The sequence below is a fragment of the Pimephales promelas genome, chromosome 20 (genome assembly GCF_988280905.1).
Source record: "Pimephales promelas chromosome 20, fPimPro1.hap1.1, whole genome shotgun sequence".
NCBI classification, from domain to species: Eukaryota; Metazoa; Chordata; class Actinopteri; order Cypriniformes; family Leuciscidae; genus Pimephales; species Pimephales promelas.
The window spans coordinates 27,895,936-27,915,553 of NC_142788.1; the positions used below are offsets into that span (position 1 = coordinate 27,895,936).

Here is a 19,618-nt window from a genome sequence, read left to right on the forward strand (position 1 = left end):
AGGATAGTTCACCCCAAAAACGAAAAGTCGTCATTTACTCACACTAAAGTTGTTCTAAACTTGAGTTTCTTTCTTCTGTTGAACACAAAATAAGATATTTTGAAGAATATTTGTGACTTTCTTTAAAATATCTTAATTTGTTTTCAATTAGGAACAACTTGAGGATGAGTAAGTAATTACAGCATGCTCATTTTTGGGTGAATGATCCCTTTAGTGTAACAAAAACATTTTTTTAAGGTTTAATTTTTGCTTCAGGACATTTCTTAACCAGTTTCGTGAGATTCCCTCAAGAACTGAGCTTTATCATGAAGTTTGAGATGGCCTGCAGTTCTCAAGATATTTTGGCTCAGAGTTTAGAGAATGTGATATGTTTACACTGTGCACACACACTAACACCTCTTCGTGAGCTCTCTGTAGCCAAGAAAATGGTTGTTATGAAGCAGGTTTTATTTTTACACAGGCTTCTTACTTTCAGCATGAATTCCACAGCGCTTTCGTGTCATCTAGTAACAAGACAGCTGGACAATGAATGATAAGTTTGGTAGGCATGAATCATCTGCAAGGTTGCAGTTAGCCTCCAGTTCAAGTTTGCTGCTTGTTTTAAACTGAAACCTTGAAAATGCATGACCTGTTGCGGCGTAACAAATAAAACGCAGAGGAATCTATGCTGGCAAAGCCCTGTTTATTCATGCATGTGCCTTTGTGATGTGTAATCCTGCCACACCTTTCATGCAAATCAGCAATAATGCTGCACAGATTTATTAGATATGGGGGACATTATTCAAAGGCAGGTACATGGTGTTTCCGAACATTTTAGAGTCAGCTCATCTGGACTAATTTGCATGCCGGTTAAATTCAGTGTAGTGAATGTTGCAGTGTAAAGTGGATGATCGAATGTAGATTGCCCTAAGCTAAATCAGGAAGACGGTGTCTGATTTGGCCTGCAGCGCCTCCTGAGTTCCAGACTCTAAAGATGTGCACTTTTCACCCTCTATTAGAAAATATAAATGCAACTTCTGTATTTGCATTCCAGAACGGAGAACGCCAGCCCTGAGCAATGTCTTATCTAATACAAACATGTGCAATATGAGATATTCATTATTCCCATGATCTGTTAAAGTTGCTGTTGTAAAAATGCTTTCTTTTTAATGTGCAAAAGATGAAAAAGTTGTAAAAATTCATAATTCTGTATGGCATTTTCATATTGTTTGAGGGGTTTTACAATTCAGATTTGGTCTTAACCAATAGCGTGAGTTCAGGACAGGTCTGTTTGAAAAGTTGTTTGTGAAGATCAGCATTCGGGTTCCAGAAGTAAAAATCCTGTTCATTTTCTTCAGAGGGGAATTGATTTTTAAAGATATACTTCCCCAGACAGCAAACTGACATTGAATCAATGTGGAAACGACGTCTCTCATGACATTGAAACAACGTTGATTTTGCTCATCGAATTAACGTTGAACCAACATCAGACGCAGCATTCTTCAAAGCTAAATGAAAATCGAAAATTGGTTTGCTTTCATAACGTTGAAACAACGCGTTGATTTCAAGTTGATTTTCCGTTAGTTTTGAAAGAATGACGCGTCTGACGTTGGTTCAACGTTAATTCGATGAGCAAAACAATGTTAGATCAACGTTGTTTCGACGTCATATTTCCACGTTGATTCAATGTCAGTTTGCTATCTGGGTCAGCATTTAGCATTAAGCTTTGTATTAGTAGAAAACCTGTAGTATTTATGCTTTCCACCCTCATATCCCCCTGAGACTAAAGATTTATGTATTTTTTTGTCTGGAAAAAATCCTCAAAAATCATCATTTTGTGTTGTCGTAGGATTTTTTGGCCAGAGGCTAAAGACTACAGTCAGTAGTAGGGTCTGTCCCGCATGTTCTCAACCCACTCATAGACGGTGGGATCTCACTCTCAGAATGAATACATAGTGTCGGCCATCTTTGTTTGTAAGCTAAGCTAGCAGGCTCTTGTTCTGTGGAGAAAGCTGAGTAGTAGTGGTTACCATCCTCTTTTTCCCGGACATGTCCGGCCGTCGATGTTCAGCTTTTGCTTTCTGCAGTCGCCATTCATTGTTTATATGCACAGCTTTTGTTTCAATCTAACTGAATTCATTCCGTTGGTGAATCTGAATGTAGTGTTTACATGAACGCTAAACAAGTGAGCGGTTGATGTGCGTTTTAACATTGCTAAGAAAATTCCCGCTCCTCCGTGAGAGATATGAGACCGGTGAGTCTCACAGGTGTCGCGCATTGGTAATCACGCCACCGGCCTCGCGCCGTTCTCCCGCGGCCCTCACTCGTCCCGCTCGCCACAGTAAACATGATGAATGGCGACTGTGGAACGCAAAAGCCCAATCCCGGACATTTTGGGCGATCTTGAAACACATTTTCGGGCAGACTCGTCACGGAGACTCACTAGTAGCCTAGACTTGTTGTTTAACTACTGCGCTCTGTTACCGGTAGGCGTGGCCTCCTAGGGCAGCGAAGCAAGTGCATTCTGGGAGTTGTCTTCATCCACATAAGCCAAAAATACATTTTCTAGCTTTTCTCAGTCTAGAAAGCTCCAAATTCAAACATAATTTCACATTTCTAATACAATAATGACCTCAAATAACAATATATATATATATATAAATATATATATTATATAATATAAATTCTGTTGGTTCATGGCTCAGTCTTGAAAAATAAGTTGGAAAAATACTGAGAAATCCAGGCTTTTCTGTACAAAAATAACTATTAATAATGTAGGTTATATATTTTAAGACTATAACTTGTGTCCCACTGTGATTTTTTTTTTTTTTTTTTCTGAGAAGTATTCTGAGAAGTATTCTCAGAACTGATAAAGCAGTGCCCATCGATAGCAAATGTGTATCTTTGTCCTGCATTATACTTTCATAATGCCCAGTAATAATAATGCTTTGGCTAGTAATGCAGTGATTTGTATCTAATGATCCTTTCACTGGTCAGAGAGATTACAGCCTGTGGGCATTCTGGGAATTAACATGAAAATATTTTTCCTGGATTATTGGATTTACCTCCGTGCAATGTTTTCCTTTTTAACCCTTAATTTGATCAGGCAAATATAGCTTTTAGCAGTTGAAATACATGTTATTCGACTGTGTTCAACCAGATCAGTGAAATTACATCAGTCTTTTCTTCTTCAAATAAAAGGTTTGTGAATGCAAAGGTTGCCAAGATCAGCAGAGGAGAATGAGAGGCACTCCCAGTTTCTTTATTCCACGTATGCCATTTGAGATTGAAAAAATAATAATAATGATCGCATTGTAAACCAGAAACAAAATGCTACAGTGTTTGCCTGCATCTTTATGTGCACAAAAAGAGATTCCCAGCTTGATGGCATTATACTTTGATTTTGGTCTACTGATGATGTATGGCTTCATTGCATCTGTTGTAGAAAATAAAATGACCATTACACACATGAATTTAGCTTTGCCAATCTGTAATTTAGATTTTGCACTTTGCACTTGCATGGAAAGCTGATTCAGAAGCAATAATGTGGTGTTCGAATACACATATGGATGGGTGATTCCTCTATGCAGAGAGTTGTTTCGCGGCTTTAGGTTTAGGGAAGGACAGTGAGGAAATGAGCGACAGAAACTGATTAATTTACTTGCAAATGTATTAATATATGCTGTCGGTGCGCTGGCTTCAGCATGTAGAATATAAGCCTCATACTTGATCTGACGCACGTGGCTGATTACACACACACACGCTTCCGCTCCTCACAGTGAGTGGCCCACATTTCTTCCGCTCCACTTTAAATGATTTCATGTGTGTTGGCAGCCGATTAACGGGTGATAACAGGTTTTTAGAAATTGGTGCTTTTGAAGCATGTCATTTTTTACCCCCTTTGTTTAAATACTTTGTCATGTCCTAGTGTAATCTGAAGTGGACTAATAAGTTGATTCAGAAAACCTGTATGGAAACAGTCATTACTATGGTATGGTAAGGATTAGGACATGGTTCGCATAGGCAAGGAGCACTAATAAAAAAAACTAGTTATTTTTTATATTTAAGGCATTTATTAGGGATGCAAGAAATAAAAATTCTGTCTGATACATGCTAAGCAGATAATTATATTTTTCAGTAACCGAAGTTAGCCACTGTTATTTTAATATTATTTATGTACGATCATAGTATTCATATTTTGAATATATCATATATGAATTTAATTAAAAGATTTATTTAATTTATATATAAATTTAAATGTATTTAATTTGATTTAATTTAGCCATTTTATTATGTGCTTTTGCCATTTTAATTAGTTTTTTATTCAATATAATATAGGTTTAATTTATTTTTATTTCAGTTTTAGTCATTTTAGTAGTTTATCTCAGTTAGTTGCCTATGCAACATTTATAATTTTTCAAAATTATAAAAATTAACATTTTTCAAAAACCCTATTTTGCGTATTTTACTGAAAAAGGATGATCTGGGAGGTTTTTAAATAATGGCATGTAAGTAAATTGATTGCAGAATTTTCATTTTGGTACTACTACTAAATGATATAATCATCCGTACTTTTAATTAAAAAGTGGCTGAATTTGATCCCTTACATCCATCACTCATACACAGTGGTTATGCAAACCTACCATCTGTAGACGGGCCGATTCATTTGTGTTGTGATTACTCAAGGGACCGTTAATACCGACACAATATCATCCTGTTCTGAAAAGCAGCCCGGCCACACAGACGGTCTGAGTTTTTATCTGATCTCTGGCTGTTTGCCGGGATCCGTCCACCTCTCACAAAGACCCTGGCTTTCCCGTTCATCTGCTCAGACACTTCTGGAATTCGAATAATCACTTCCATGGCAACCCTTGACCCAGTCCCGTCTGATGGAGTAAATATTGACTCGAGCGCCTCCCGCCTCAGTGTGTCTCGCTGACCGGACGAGTCTAGGAGTGACAGTGTGTGGGGTGTGTTTACATGCAGCTCTTCAAATGAAACTAGCCTTTTGACTTCCTGATGTCGATATATATTGCTTGATATGTCAGGATCAACCGTGAAATAATGTCTTGTTTTTGAAGGTGTCGTAATAAGGCTTATGCAGGTAGTGCACATGCAGCATTGTAAACCCTGTGTAATGATTTACTGAACTGTCAGTAACAGGGAAGCATGCATGAAGAAGAGGAGAGGTATGTAAACATGGAGCCTGAGCTATATCTTTTTGGTAACTGTGATTTCAATAAGAAGAACATCCTTGTTGATCTTGGAACAGCATTAATCGTCCAATCAGATGTGAGGAATAGGCTGTCGACAAGAGTTAGGGGCTTCTACGGCTACGCTATTCTTATTCAGCTATCATTTCCCTCTGATTTTGGAGAAGTTTTTCCTCATGTTCAGCCCCACTTATGTGTGGGATCCCTCAAGGCTCAATTATTGGCCCTATATTATTGCCTTTATGCTTCCCCATGGCTCAATATTTGAAAGATGGTGTGTTTTTTTAATGTTACTGTACATGGGTGACAGATTCATTTACAGATTTACAGATAGGCCTATGTTAAATCGAGTGTTGTCAAGTTCTGGCTGTTGTATTTGACAGTGAGTTGAATCTTTATAAACATATACTGTATATATATATACAGGTGAGCATTTGAGCTTATAAAACTTAAACTTTGTTTTTTTTTTTTTTAATGAGCGATGGTTTCGCTTGATAAGACCCTTATTCATCGTTTGGAATCGTTTAAAGCCCTTTGAACAGTTTGCAGTTTGCACTGAAACTTCTTTTTGACCTTGAACCATTTGGTTCCCATTGAAGTCCATTATATGGAGAAAATCCTGGAATATTTTCATTAAAAACCTTAATTTCTTTTCGACTGAAGAAAGAAAGACAGCAAGTTTTTTTTTTTTTTAAAGTGAACTACTCCTTTAACAATATTTTGGGGACACATTTTGTACCCAGAAGTGAAAAAAGAAAAAACCTCCCTCATATGTAAATCTGGTAACGTAGCTATAAATTAAAGGTTTTTTAAAAATGTAAAAATGCAGAACGTTTTGTGTGATGGGTAGGGTTAGTGTAAAGTGATAGATTATACAGTTTGTACAGTATAACAACTATTACTTCTATGGAGTGTTCCTATTTAGATAGGCAAATAAACGAGTGTGTGTGTGTGTGTGTGTGTGTGTGTGTGTGTGTGTGTGTGTGTGTGTGAAGCACACGTCCAGGCATGCATACTTCGTTTGTATGCCTGAATCTAACGTCTCTGTAACTTCACGTGTGTTTGTGGCTGTGCATAACTGTACTGTATGTTCGTGTACTGGCTAGCCCCGGTTGAAATGGGCTAGGCTAAGCACCCCAGCTGATCTTCGGTGCACAGACGAGTCCGGAGGGGGAATATCGACCCTCCACCCCCACATACTGACCCCTCCGCTATAGCTGTCCTCCTCTCTGAGCCATCTGTCTCTCACACCGCTCAAGAATCAATCCTCTGCCTTCCCATAGAAATCAGAGCCTGTCTCCGTAACGCTGAGGGGGATGGGGCGTCTCCGGTTCATCCGATCCGTCGGAATCTCCTCAGCTGTTAGATAACAGCCTCTCGCACAGTTTACACATGTGACACGAGCAGCCCCTCTCACAGCCACGGTGTGTGATTGAGCTTTTGTTCCCATGTTAGGGATTATTTTTAGGGCATGTTTTGTATCTGTACACCCACTAAAATATAGAGATACACACATTTGGTGCGGTTAATCATTTAAAAAATATATATTTTTTAATATAACGCAAAAAAAAAAAATTGTGTCTGTGTGGATCAATAGAGAGGCATATATACCATGCCCTTAATAATTTACATTTCATCTTATATTGTATGAGATTTAATCTGATGTTTATTCAAGGATGAACTTACATTTATGCATTTGGTAGAAGCGACTCACATTGCATTTCAATTTACACATTTACATTCTTATCAGTAATTGACTTTGCGTTGCACAAATGCTGTTTGAGCTACAGGAAAGCTGCATACATGAAAGGTTTTTTTTTTTAGTTTTTTGGTTAACCTTACGTTAACCAATTTAAGCACCAAAAGCCAACGCTATGCTGTCACATACAGCTAACCGATTTATTTGAGATGTGGTTTAGTTTGCCTGAGGCGAAGTTAAATGCGAGTTTGTTTTTATCCAGTCCTTTAATTGGTGCGCCACAGCAATCTAACATCCTGTCCTGGGCTCAGTGGGATAGAAATCAGGTCCTAATTTGTGTTTGGATTAAATTGGATGATTCCCTGGACCTGGTCTAATCTCAGATTTACCAGTGCTGGAGATATGTTTGAGGCTTGTCTGCTCATCTTTCAAATATGGAGAGATTTATCAAAAATGTTGATGCTGAATTTTGTTAATGATGTTGCTGAGTCAAACATGAATGAATGAGGCACTTTACTATGTACTACTGTACACCCGAGGTGCCTACAGTCATATCAGGGGTCTCTCATCAATCACCACCAGTGTGAGAGAGGAGAGAGAGGGATCGAGCCAGTGTTGTAGTCGAGACCACCTCACTCGAGTCCGAGTCGAGACCGAGACCAGAGAGAGTCGAGTCCGAGTCGAGACCAAGTCCATAGAGAGTCGAGTCCGAGTCGAGACCGAGACCCGTGAGGGTTGATTACCTAATTTACTTTTATTTACTTAGAGAAATCCTTTTTTTTTACTGAATTTACTTAGAGTTTAAAAAATATGATCAGTTTAGGGTAAAAAGGCCACATAGTAGGTGGTGTTAAAAGTAATTTTATTACAATTTGTCATGCGCAGTTGCGCACTAGAAAATCACCAATGGGCATGTCAATCAATTTAAAGAAATATTTTATTAACATACATTAATAATCATGAAAAATATTTTTAATTGAACTCGAGTGGACTCGGGAATAAGTCCGAGTCCTAAAAAAAAAATGTTCGAGTACGAGTCAATTCCGAGTCCAAATGCACACGAGTCCATGACAAGACCAAGACCATTAAAATATGCGAGTCTCGAGACCGAGTCCAAGACGAGTCCGAGTCTCGAGTACTACAACACTGGATCGAGCCAATAATTTCATGTTTCTTCTACATAAATTACCCATTTTAAATACATGTTCATCTTTCCAGAGGTGAAGTATCCTTTGAACCTTTCTATCATTTTGTTATTGCAGAATCAGTTTTGTTGTTGTGGCGTTTAATTGTTCAAATAGCCCTTTCAATTCTGCATTTGTTCCTATGACTTTATCCGTCAGCTAGACCTCATTGGTAGGCGTCTGTGAATGAACGTCCTGTTCCCAGTTGTTGTTTGCCATAGATCAATGATGCTTTACATAATGCCAGAATCCTTCTTCCGATGATCATTCGTCACATTCTGAACCTCAATAAGGTCGTTCCCGGACACGACTGTGGCCTTGGGCATGGAGACCGCATTAACGGAGCCAAACATTCACACCTCGGGCGGGAAATTAGATTTGCCTTTATTTGTAATGACTGGGCCTTTGCTTTTAATGACAGTTTTTATTGTGGCTGGACATTAGTGAAGCATGAGCTGCTCTGTTTACCCAGAGTTCACCCTGATTCATTTTAGTGTTATCAAACGTGTCTGTAAATTCATCCTGCTACTTACAGTTAGAGCTCCATTAATTGGACATTAACAAGACATGCTTGTTGTTGCTGGATGCTAGTTTTCCTTAGTTGTTTAGTGTTTTCTTTTTTTCTTCTATATTTTTGTTTTGTTTTAATTTTGTTTGCTATTTTTTGTCTTAGGTTTTGTTTTTGTTTTTATTTAGTTTCTTACTTTTGTTTTTGTTTCGGTAGTTGTTTTTTTACTTTTGTTCTTATGTCATGTTGTTTTGCTTTTCTTTTGTTTTGTAATTTTCAGTCTGTAATCTGATTTGATGCTGAACAATTCATTCCGATGCTTTCATTTTTTCAAAGAGTGAAGAAAGCTGCAGGTTTGCATGAGAATTCGTTTGTGAATACTGTATACTATATTTTAAAGGAGTAGTTCACTTTTATATAAAAAAAAACCTTTGCTGATAATTTACTCACCCCCATATCATCCAAGATGTCCATGTCATTCTTTCTTCATTCTTTCTTCAGTATTTTCTCCATATAATGGACTTCAATAGGAACCAAACGGTTCAAGGTCCAAATGAGAGTTTCAGTGCAGCTTTAAAGGGCTTTAAAACAACACCAGACAATGAATAAGTGTCTTATAGAACCCTTTGAGTCATGACTCGAAAAAAGATTTGTTAATTTTCATGAACGAGTTTGAACAGGAGAGTCACGAACGCTCATCACAGAACAGAGCAAGGCGAGCATTTGTGCTTATAAAACGTACATTTTTTTCATTTATTTTTATAATGACCGATCGTTTCGCTAAATAATACCCTTATTCACCTTCTGGAATCGTTTAAAGCCCTTTGAACAGTTTGCACTGAGACTCTCATTTGGACCTTGAACCGTTTGGTTCCCATTGAAGTCCATTATATGGAGAAAAATCCTGGAATGTTTTCATCAAAAACCTTAATTTCTTTTCGACTGAAGAAAGAAAGACATGGACATCTTGGATGACATGGAGGTGAGTAAATTATCAGCAAAAGTTTTTTTAAAGTGAACTACTCCTTCATTTAAAGGGTTAGTTCACCCAAAAATGAAAATTCTGTCAGTATTTACTCACCCTCATGTTGTTCCAACCCCGTAAGACCTTCGTTCATCTTCGGAACACAAATTAAGATATTTAAGATATTAAGATCACTCCTGTATACAGTCCATAGGCTTCTTGAGGTACTGGCTCTTGCTGTCCCCGAAAAGTCATTAAAGACATCGTTAAAATAGTCCAAGTGACTACAGGGGCTCAATCTTAAGTTTATCAAACGACGAGAACACTTTTGCGCGCAAAAAAACAACAAAAATAACGACTTTATTTCAACTATTCGTTTATTTCTCCCTCTAGGCGAGTCAGGTTACTAGTTTAATAGCGTAAGCTTCTGTTATTGTACGTCACACGCATCACACACACATGACCAGCGTCGGCCAATAGTGAGCCTACGTGTGACGTAGCTCTACGCAATCACACTACGTTAACTGACTACAGGCCCATAGAGAAGGAAGTGAATAGTTGAAATAAAGTCGTTATTTTTGTTTGTTTTTGCGCACAAAAGTGTTCTCGTCGTTTGATAAACTTAAGATTGAGCCCCTGTAGTCACTTGGACTATTTTAACGATGTCTTTAATGACTTTTCGGGGACAGCAAGAGCCAGTCCCTCAAGAAGCCTATGGACTAGTATGCAGGAGCGATCTTAATATCTTAAATATCTTAATTTGTGTTCCGAAGATGAACGAAGGTCTTACGGGGTTGGAACAACATGAGGGTGAGGAAATACTGACAGAATTTTCATTTTTGGGTGAACTAACCCTTTAAGCTGCATTAGAAGCGATGTGGACAGGCCTTCTGTCATGAAAAAATAACAGGAATGTCCTATAGTTTCAAGGTCAGTGCTGCTCTTTAATGGTATAGAGCGCATATCTGCACTTTAACTCCAGTCTTGTGACTGTACGGTTCATGGCACTGCCAGTGAACCTGAGGAGCGCAGATCTCTAGTGAAAGCTCCTCTGCGATGGCTCCAGGGCCCTCGGCCGCTCCCTGACCCCTCATTCACACTGCTCTGCTGAGATTAGTTCCCCTCCACCGGGCCTGTAACAGCTCCTCTTGTCGCCAGTCCTCTGGGCTTTCTAGGAAAAGACCCTTTGGTTGTGGGGAATTTATCATCCCGTGGGCAAGCGGGGGCTTGTTCTGCATTGGTGAGGAGTGTTTACAGAGAGCTAAGGACTGGAAAGAAGTGTGTGCTGAGTGAGGTTTGTGTGGGTGGATGGGAAATCGTCTGTCTGTCCCTCAAAGAATGTGTGTGTGTCTGTGCTGGCAGAGAGACAGTATGAGATGTGGAAGAATGTGTGTGTGTTGGGGGGTCCGGGAGGATCGTATTGCAGCGGCTGTCACTGGTATGTGAGAGGAAACAGCTGAGCGCTCCTGTATCGGCTAAACTGAGGTTAAAGGGCACTAAACACAACCTCAGGCTTCTGGGGCGCTTAAAACTGCGGCCACTCGCTTTCTGTAATGTTTCACTTTGATCAAAATTGACTGTGATGAAATGACATTCACATGCCAGGCATTTTTTCAATTGAAAAAAATGTTAAAATTGTCAGAGATTCCTAAAAAAAAAAAAAGAAAAAAATTGATTTATTTTTTTTTTTAGGAATCTCTGACAATTTTAGTGCTGCTTGCTTAGGCAGAACCCCTAGTGGCAAGAAGTGACTCATTTTTAATAAACATTCCTGGTATTATTGAGACCCATCATGTTATTAAAATGCATTTACAATTACTCTTCGTAATATTTAATCAAAATCTAATCGCTGAAACATCTCCATTTTTAATGGGAAATTAACGATTTTTTTCTGTTTCTTCTAAAAACACATTTTTGAAACTATCCAGAGCGTCATGGCTGTGAGATTTGCATGCTCAGCAAACACATTTTTTTAAGAAAATGTAAAAATCTAGTTCATTAAAATGATCTGAATTTCATATGGTTGAAGAGTTCAGTAATGAGATCATGGTTTAACACTGAATATCTCTCTAGATAAAGATATTTTTTGCGCACCAGTATCACTGTTTATTTGTGTTACTTAAGGAATAACAGAATTTTGCTTGCATGCATAGTTGGTTAATAATTCATGGTTCATACATAAATCATGAAAACAGGCTGGTCTCTAGCGGCAGCGCTGGAAAAAGAGGGGGTCAAATATTCGTTTGAAGTGTTTTAATGTTACAAATTAGATGAAATTTATTTTTCCGATCAACATATTTTTTTTATATACATTTATAGAAAAAAGCTTATGTCAAAAGTCCAACATGAAACCCTGCAATTCATGGATGTAATAGCCTGTTGCAGGCAGTGTGCGCTGGTGGTTTAACATTTAGACTGGTGGTTGTAGGTTCAGATACTGAAAAAAAAAAATTGATTCATGACCCTGAAATTTTTAATTGAGTAATAGGTACAGTATTTCCCCAGTAAAATTATGTGCAGTACCTACAATCCTGTACTAATATTCAACCTCTAAGCAGACATTATATATATATATATATATATATATATATATATATATATATATATATATATATATTCTGTGTTACATTTATATATATATTCAAGTCTGAATATATGTATTGAAGATACAAGACTAAAATGTATAGAAAATATATATATATATATATATATATATATATGTGTGTGTGTGTGTGTGTGTTTGTGTAAATTATGACCATATAAATGTAAATCCAAATGTGTAGTTATTGGATTTAAATTTGGATTTACGTACATTTATATATTCAATTGTATAAATACAAGCTTCTGAATATATTTTCAAACTTTTATTTATAAATGAAGAGTTTAGATGCAAAAGCCTCTAAGTGCCATTTGAAATTTTCTTCTAGAATGATCATTTTTATCAAGCTTGCATATTTAAGTTCAGTGATTTCACTTAAATGGCAATGATAATTACCTATTAATTGTTATTTAAGTGAAATTACTGAACTTAAATATACAAGTTTAATAAAAATCATCATTAAAGAAGAAAATTTCAAATGGCATTTAGAGGCTTTTGCATCTGAACTCTTCAAATTCAGACCTACAGGTATACATTCTTTCTTATAAGTATATTTGGATTTACATTTATGTATTTAGGTTTATATATTTGGATTTTATGTTTTATGTACTTATTTCCTAATAGGCCCTTGTCCTGTTCTGGTTTTAATTATATATATATATATATATATATATGAAGAGTTCAGATGCAAAAGCCTCTAAATGCCATTTGAAATTTTCTTCTAAAATGACCATTTTTATCAAGCTTGTATATTCAAGTTCAGTAATTTCACTTAAATAACAATTAATAGGTAATTATCATTGCCATTTAAGTGAAATTACTGAACTTAAATATACAAGTTTGATAAAAATCATCATTAAAGAAGAAAATTTCAAATGGCATTTAGAGGCTTTTGCATCTGAACTCTTCATATATATATATATATATATATATAATATTACTCTAGAATTGAGTGTATAGCCAGGTGTTTGAGGTAAAATCATGATCTGTCTTTTCAGGCCTAGGCCATGGGCGGAGCCAAGAGTAAACCCAAAGAGGTCGGCCAGCGCTCCCGGAGTCTGGACGATGGCACCGGAGGACACCACTCCAGTCCCAACCCGTCATCTTACACCCCCAACCGAAGTCCTCCGGTGGACGGCAGCAGACGCGGCACCCAGCCCATGATCAACGCAGAGCAGGCGCTGTTTGGAGGAGTGATCTCCACTACCGTCACATCTCCTAACAGAGGCGGCATGTTAGCGGGTAACACACCTCTGTCTGATCGGGGATTCAATGTGTCATTATTACGGTTCTGCTTTTGGTGACTTTCAGTATTAAAGTGTTAAAGGAAATGGGCAAAGAAGTCTGAGGGTGAATTGACTAAACAGTTGCACTACTTTGGTGCAGGAACAACTATTGTCAGTGTAAATCAGGCTCATCATGTATACAGTTATAGCTGGTGCAATCAATTTTTTTAATGACTTAAAATCTCATTAATGACAGTCACAGTTTTCCTGTAAGGCCATATCAGACCATTTGATGCATACTCAAACAAATATAGCAGGGGATTTTCCTAACTCCCAAGCTCCGCTCTGATTGGCTGGCGAGTCTCTTAGAGTCAACATGAACAGGTTTTGTTGGTCCACTTGGAAATGTGATACAATGAGGAATTTCTTCGTAAAACTACTGCTGTTTACTTATTGGTGGATTTCCACAGTATTAATCTAAATTTTTCAGTATTTTCTGTATAATAGTGGTATTGCATGAATTGCAGTGGACACAGATGAAATGATAATACTTTACGCACCATCTTTAGAGATCTGCAAAACATTGGGTTGAGCCTTTGTCCTCCATTAAAAAGAGTCACGGTTGCCGTCATTCGCCGTCGCTTTTTGGCATATCCGATCTGTCCGCTTACAAATGCACAATGGATGATTCACATCAGATTTATTTCCACATGTGCATGAGACCTGAAACCTATCCGAGAATACTGGAGTCCATGTGCTTTTTTACTGCTTACACATTTGTGGGCCATATCCGATTTGTGCCACATGGAAGGAAAAATTGGATTTAGGGCACTTAAATGCATCCTTAGTCACCACAGCCTTTAGTCTGACTCTGCAAGTCTTGACTATTTTTGGATGCCCGTTTCCATTAGCAACCCAGCATTGTATTATTTACTTATGTTAATGAAATTGCTGAAGTTTTTTTGTTTTTTTTTATGTAATGCATCACGATAACAGTCTATGTTTGTCTCTTGTATTTTTCCATAGGCGGTGTGACCACGTTTGTTGCTTTGTATGACTACGAGTCACGAACAGCCTCCGATTTGTCATTCAGGAAAGGAGAACGACTCCAGATTGTCAATAACACGTAAGAGGGAAACGCACAAACATACTCGCGCTGAAAATAATAGGGCTCCCGGGGGTGATAGACACACCCACTGAGGCAGACATCCCCACACACACACACACACACACATGTCTCTCATCTGTCTGGGCTCTGGCTGTTTTGGCTGCTGAACCCCCCCCAGCACATGTAGCCCCCCCTCCTCTTCCTCTTCGGTAACCATAGGAACTGGCTCCCTCTGAAGGCGCTGTATTTGTGAGAGATGACGGCTTTTTGTTCTCTGGATTCCTTTTTTGGTCTTCCTGTGCACAAGAAAAGCTCAGCTGCACGTCTTTACCTCCACTTCCCCTCCCGGACCAAAGGGAGCATTTTCCTTCCTTGCTACACCTGTGGTTCACTTCCTTATTTCAGTTTTCAGCGCTACCGTTTAGAGAAGAAAGAAAAAAAAAACACTCTTAGTAACATCCTCTGGTTTCTGCACAAAGCGGACCTGGTGATTTTCTAATGTCAGGCCGAACACTGTGTAGTATATGGGTGAATCCTTCAAAAATCAATAAGAGATATTTGTATATATATATTGCTAAAAGAATATGAAATCTGTATCTAATAACATTAAGTATATTTACATTTAGATGTTATTTTCATGACAGTTAAGCAACTTTCCTTCCCAAATTGACATCTTTATAAGGAAAACATGTTGTGGTGCATGTTATTTATTGAACTTAGAATAAAATCGTTGAGAGTAATGGGATTTGAATGGTATATATGCATGTATGTATGTATGCGTATACATACATATACATTTACATACATACCGGTACACATACATGATACAGTATATGTTTAATGATATTAAAATGAAAGAACTACCATTTAATCAATTAATCTAATGCTTATTATCATATGATTCACTCAATGAACTGGGGTAATCACTTTCAGTCAAATCAGACTTAATGATACACTTTATGTGTTCTTAAGGTTTGTGAAACTTGAATCAGCATCATGTAGTTTTTACAGTCATTTGCAAAAAAAAAAAAAAAGGAATCATTTTTTTAAACATTAAGGTTGTGTTCACACACTTGGCAGGTTTGATTCGATTAAAATGAACTCTGGAGCGATTGCTCTGCTAGTGCGGTTTATCCAACACTATCTCACGACTAGGGTTGGACATCGTTTGAATTTGAACGATTCTGATTCCGATTCCTTGTTTCGATTCCGGTTCCTAACGATTCTCGATTGCGATTCTTTTAAGAGGCGGGGTCAAAAAAGTTTAGCTAACCTTGCTAACCAATGGTCTTTCTGAAGGTAATAATCCTTTCTGAAGAAAATACTCCTTTTGTCACAAATTTTGCATTTTGCCGAGATTTCGTTATTTTTAGAAAAGTGAAGCCACACTTTGGACCACCGACGTAAGCTACTCATGTTCGACTCGTGCGGTTATGCCAACACTTCCGGTAGACGCTTCTTCATTGGTGGTGTTCAGCGGTTTCTTCTTCCGCTCGGCGGACTGTGAATATCGAAACTAGGAATCGAAATTTTAACTTTTGAACGATTCCGGGAACAATGAAAAGTTAGTCCCGGTTCCAATCGATTCTCGATACCCAACCCTACTCACGACCAATTCGTACGAATTCGACGCATGATTAAAAAGTGTCTAATTCGTACGATTTGTCTAAACCCACGTGATTGTTAGGTTTAGGGGCGGGGTAAGTGGTTGGTCATTCGTACGAATTCATACGAATTGGCCAATTCGTAAAATATGTACGATTTAGCAAAATCGTATTAATTCGTACGAGTGAGGTCGTATGAATTGTTACGAATTAGCCACTTTTTAATCATTCATCGAATTCGTACGACTTGGTCGTGAGATCGGGTTGGTTTATCTGAATAAGTGTGAACGCTGCCATCTGAACCCTGGTGCACTAAACAGACCGAAAAGATGGGTCTCTCGGTCCACTTCCAAACAAACTCTGGTGCAGTTCAACTAAAATAAGAATGCAACACAGACTAAAAACAGGATGTGATGTCACAAGACCCTAAAAAGTTTTTTGTTGTTGTAATTTTTAGGTTCAGTGTTAAAAATGACAGTGTGAACGCTAAGCAAACCTGGACTAAATGTATTATTTTCTCTCTAAGAGAACCTAACTACAAATGTGTGAACACACCCTACAACAGTTTAACAAAATAGTGTTGTAGTTAAAGGGATAGTTCACTTTGAAATTAATTTTTGGTATGTTTTAGCTTACCTCGAGGGCATCCAAGATGTAGGTGTCATTTGTTTCCGCAGTAGTTTCAATTTTGATATTACCAAAGATATATACCTAAAAATTAATTTCAAAGTGAACTATCCCTTTAAGACCAATTATGGGGAGTTTGAACAGAAACCTAGGCACGAGGTGAGATTAACCCTTTAAACCGTAACCAATCCCCACCGCTGCCCATTAACCATCCCAGAAGCCACTGATAATAGAGTAATCTAAGCTTTTTAACCAAATCTCTAAGCTGCTCCGGCTTATGCTGGGACCTTCAGAGACATGCGTCAGTACACATTTTGAGATAATCAAATGCACATTACAGTAATTGTTTTCCATATTTTTAGTACTTGGATAAAAGGTTTGTTTTAAGTGCATCATTGCTGCGATTTGACCTTCAATCAATTTGTGAGGCTATGTGGGATGTTTGTAGCTTCTGCTGTTTGCTTTTAATGTCCAAACACTTGTGTTTTTCCTCTACACGCTCTCAATCGTTTATGTAGGAGAAAGTTGAACCCCAGGTTGGTAAAGTTGCTCTTGCTTTCAGCTTTCAATGTCCATGCGTGTGTTTGTGAAAGTGTGTCATTTCACCATTTGCTTGCCCACCTGAGATTTGTCCCGACTTTCTAGAGATTGTGGAAGTGGTCCATAAATAGTGTCACATCTCCTCATAACTGGCTCACTCACAACCATTTTACATTTGTCCTTCACATTGACTTTGTGGTCGGTCCTGTAGTGTATTGTTGATTTTTCCTTTACATTTTTTTAGGCTGCATGCCAATTTTCATGTAAATTCATCCTTGAATGATAATATGTCAAATATACAATTTTCTATCCTGTGTTGACGTATTTCCTGTTTAAACAGGAAGTTGTCACTGGAACATCTACATGACCCTTATATTTTAAATAGTCAGATATAAACTAAATATATAAAGTCGAACAGACTTGCACTAGAACCCACTAAATTCAGATTTTGATTTCATGGGATCATTAAATGAATAAACCTAAAAGCAATAATGTTAAGATAGCATTAGCATTTAGCTAACTTAACAGTAAAAATACAGACTAATGGTTATGTTTTCAGTTTAGCTAAATGCTAATGCTATCTTAACATTATTGCTTTTACGTTTATTCATTTAATGTTAAGATAGCATTAGCATTTAGCTAACTTAACAGTAAAAATACAGACTAATGGCTATGTTTTCAGTTTAGCTAAATGCTAATGCTATCTTAACATTATTGCTTTTAGGTTTATTCATTTAATGTTAAGATAGCATTAGCATTTAGCTAACTTAACAGTAAAAATGCAGACTAATGGCTACGTTTTCAGTTTAGCTAACTTGTTCGTTTTTATTCTCATTCCAGAGATCATTTTATTGGACAGAAATCTGTATACGGCGCAAAAATTACAAAACTAAATGGCCTCAAAGCTCACAGACTTTGTCACAGTTTAATTACACGTGGTCATTAAATTAATATCAAAAACAATCATGTTAAGATAGCAGTAGCATTTAGTTGAATGAACATAGCCAATGGTTTGACTAACTTAATAGTTCTCATAACATGTATGATTTTACTGGACGATCATTTGTAAGTGGCCCTGTGAATTAAAAGAATTAATTCGCATGTGTGCTAAAAGGTTTTATTTTCGTGCATATATGCTATTTTAAGAGTACGCTAGCATAGAAATGACCTCAAAGCTAACAGACGTAGACTAAATTGCACTAAAATTGTCATTTTTATTTCATGTGGTCATTAAATGTGGTCAAAAATAAAACAAAAATGTTAAGATAGCAGTAACTTTTAGATAAATTAAAAGTAAAAATCAAAACTAAAGGCTGTTGGCTGTGTTAGACTAACTTGCTAGTTCTAATTCTCACTCCTTAAATTATTTTATTGGTCATTTTAATAAGAATCCACACAAAAAACGAAATATTTCTGCACGGAGAATTCAAATTTGTTAGTATTTCTACACTATTGAGAATATTTGATGGATTTTTGCATGCAAAATTTCGCCAATGTGACTAAGAATTGGGATGTAGCATTAGCATTAGCTATTAGGGATGCAGCATTAGCATTAGCCAGCAGCGTTTTCTACTTAAATTATTGTCTCTAACGAACAGTAGCCTCGTCCACTTTAATCTTCTCATAAATCCTGCTTATCACAATCACAGTTTTATGCTCTGAATTTTGAATGGTACCCTGCATATGAATAATATATTTGCATGAATGAATATGAATATGTGCCCATCTGTGTATACATGTCATTGTTTTCACTGGTGCGGTTATGTTTTAATTATGTTTAACGACAACAAGCAGTAGCTCCGAGACCTGGAGAGGGTTTGTGTCGGGTCAGCATGTCTTGGCGATGGATAAAGTCTTATTACTTTAGCTTAGGGAGTGAGTCACAGTCTAACACCTCAATGCACACACTATACACACCATCTATTATTAAAAACCCATCAAGACAACCCAGACGTATGACTCATTTTTTTGATAAATCTACCAGTTTTGTTGTAAATAATTCACCCAAAAATGAAAAAAGTCAGTCGTTCCAATCCCATATGATTTTCTTTCTTTATAGGAATCAATAGAGGATTTCATGAATGTTTGCGCTGCTCTTTTACGCATGATGAAAGCATAATTGTGTTAATATTCCCCAAAAAGTTCATACAACTTGTGTATTATGTGTAGGCGTGAATAATACAAGAAATATACAAGAGTATAATACGATTTTTGGTTGAGCAATTCATAAGTGTTTGGAACTACTTGAGGGTGAATAAAAGATTGAAAATATTTATTTTTGGGTGAACTATCCCTTTTAAATGGACGTTTTAATTTATGTATAATTTGGCGTGGGTAGTTAATGTCTTTAGAAGAGCTTCGTCTGCA

General features: G+C 37.2%; 1 protein-coding gene across 2 annotated transcripts in view; it reads left to right on the top strand.

Annotated features, from left to right (window-relative positions):
- src (SRC proto-oncogene, non-receptor tyrosine kinase) overlaps positions 1–19,618 on the top strand; it is a 46,075-nt gene that overhangs the window by 13,081 nt on the left and 13,376 nt on the right. Inside the window, exons 2-4 of one of the 2 annotated variants that reach the window (XM_039652323.2) lie at positions 13,145–13,388; positions 14,399–14,498; positions 17,230–17,247. In XM_039652323.2, coding sequence (XP_039508257.2) covers positions 13,154–13,388; positions 14,399–14,498; positions 17,230–17,247 — 353 coding nt within the window. In that variant the 5' untranslated portion in view covers positions 13,145–13,153. The remainder of the gene's footprint in view (positions 1–13,144; positions 13,389–14,398; positions 14,499–17,229; positions 17,248–19,618) is intronic. The other variant, XM_089124700.1, reaches the window with a different exon arrangement.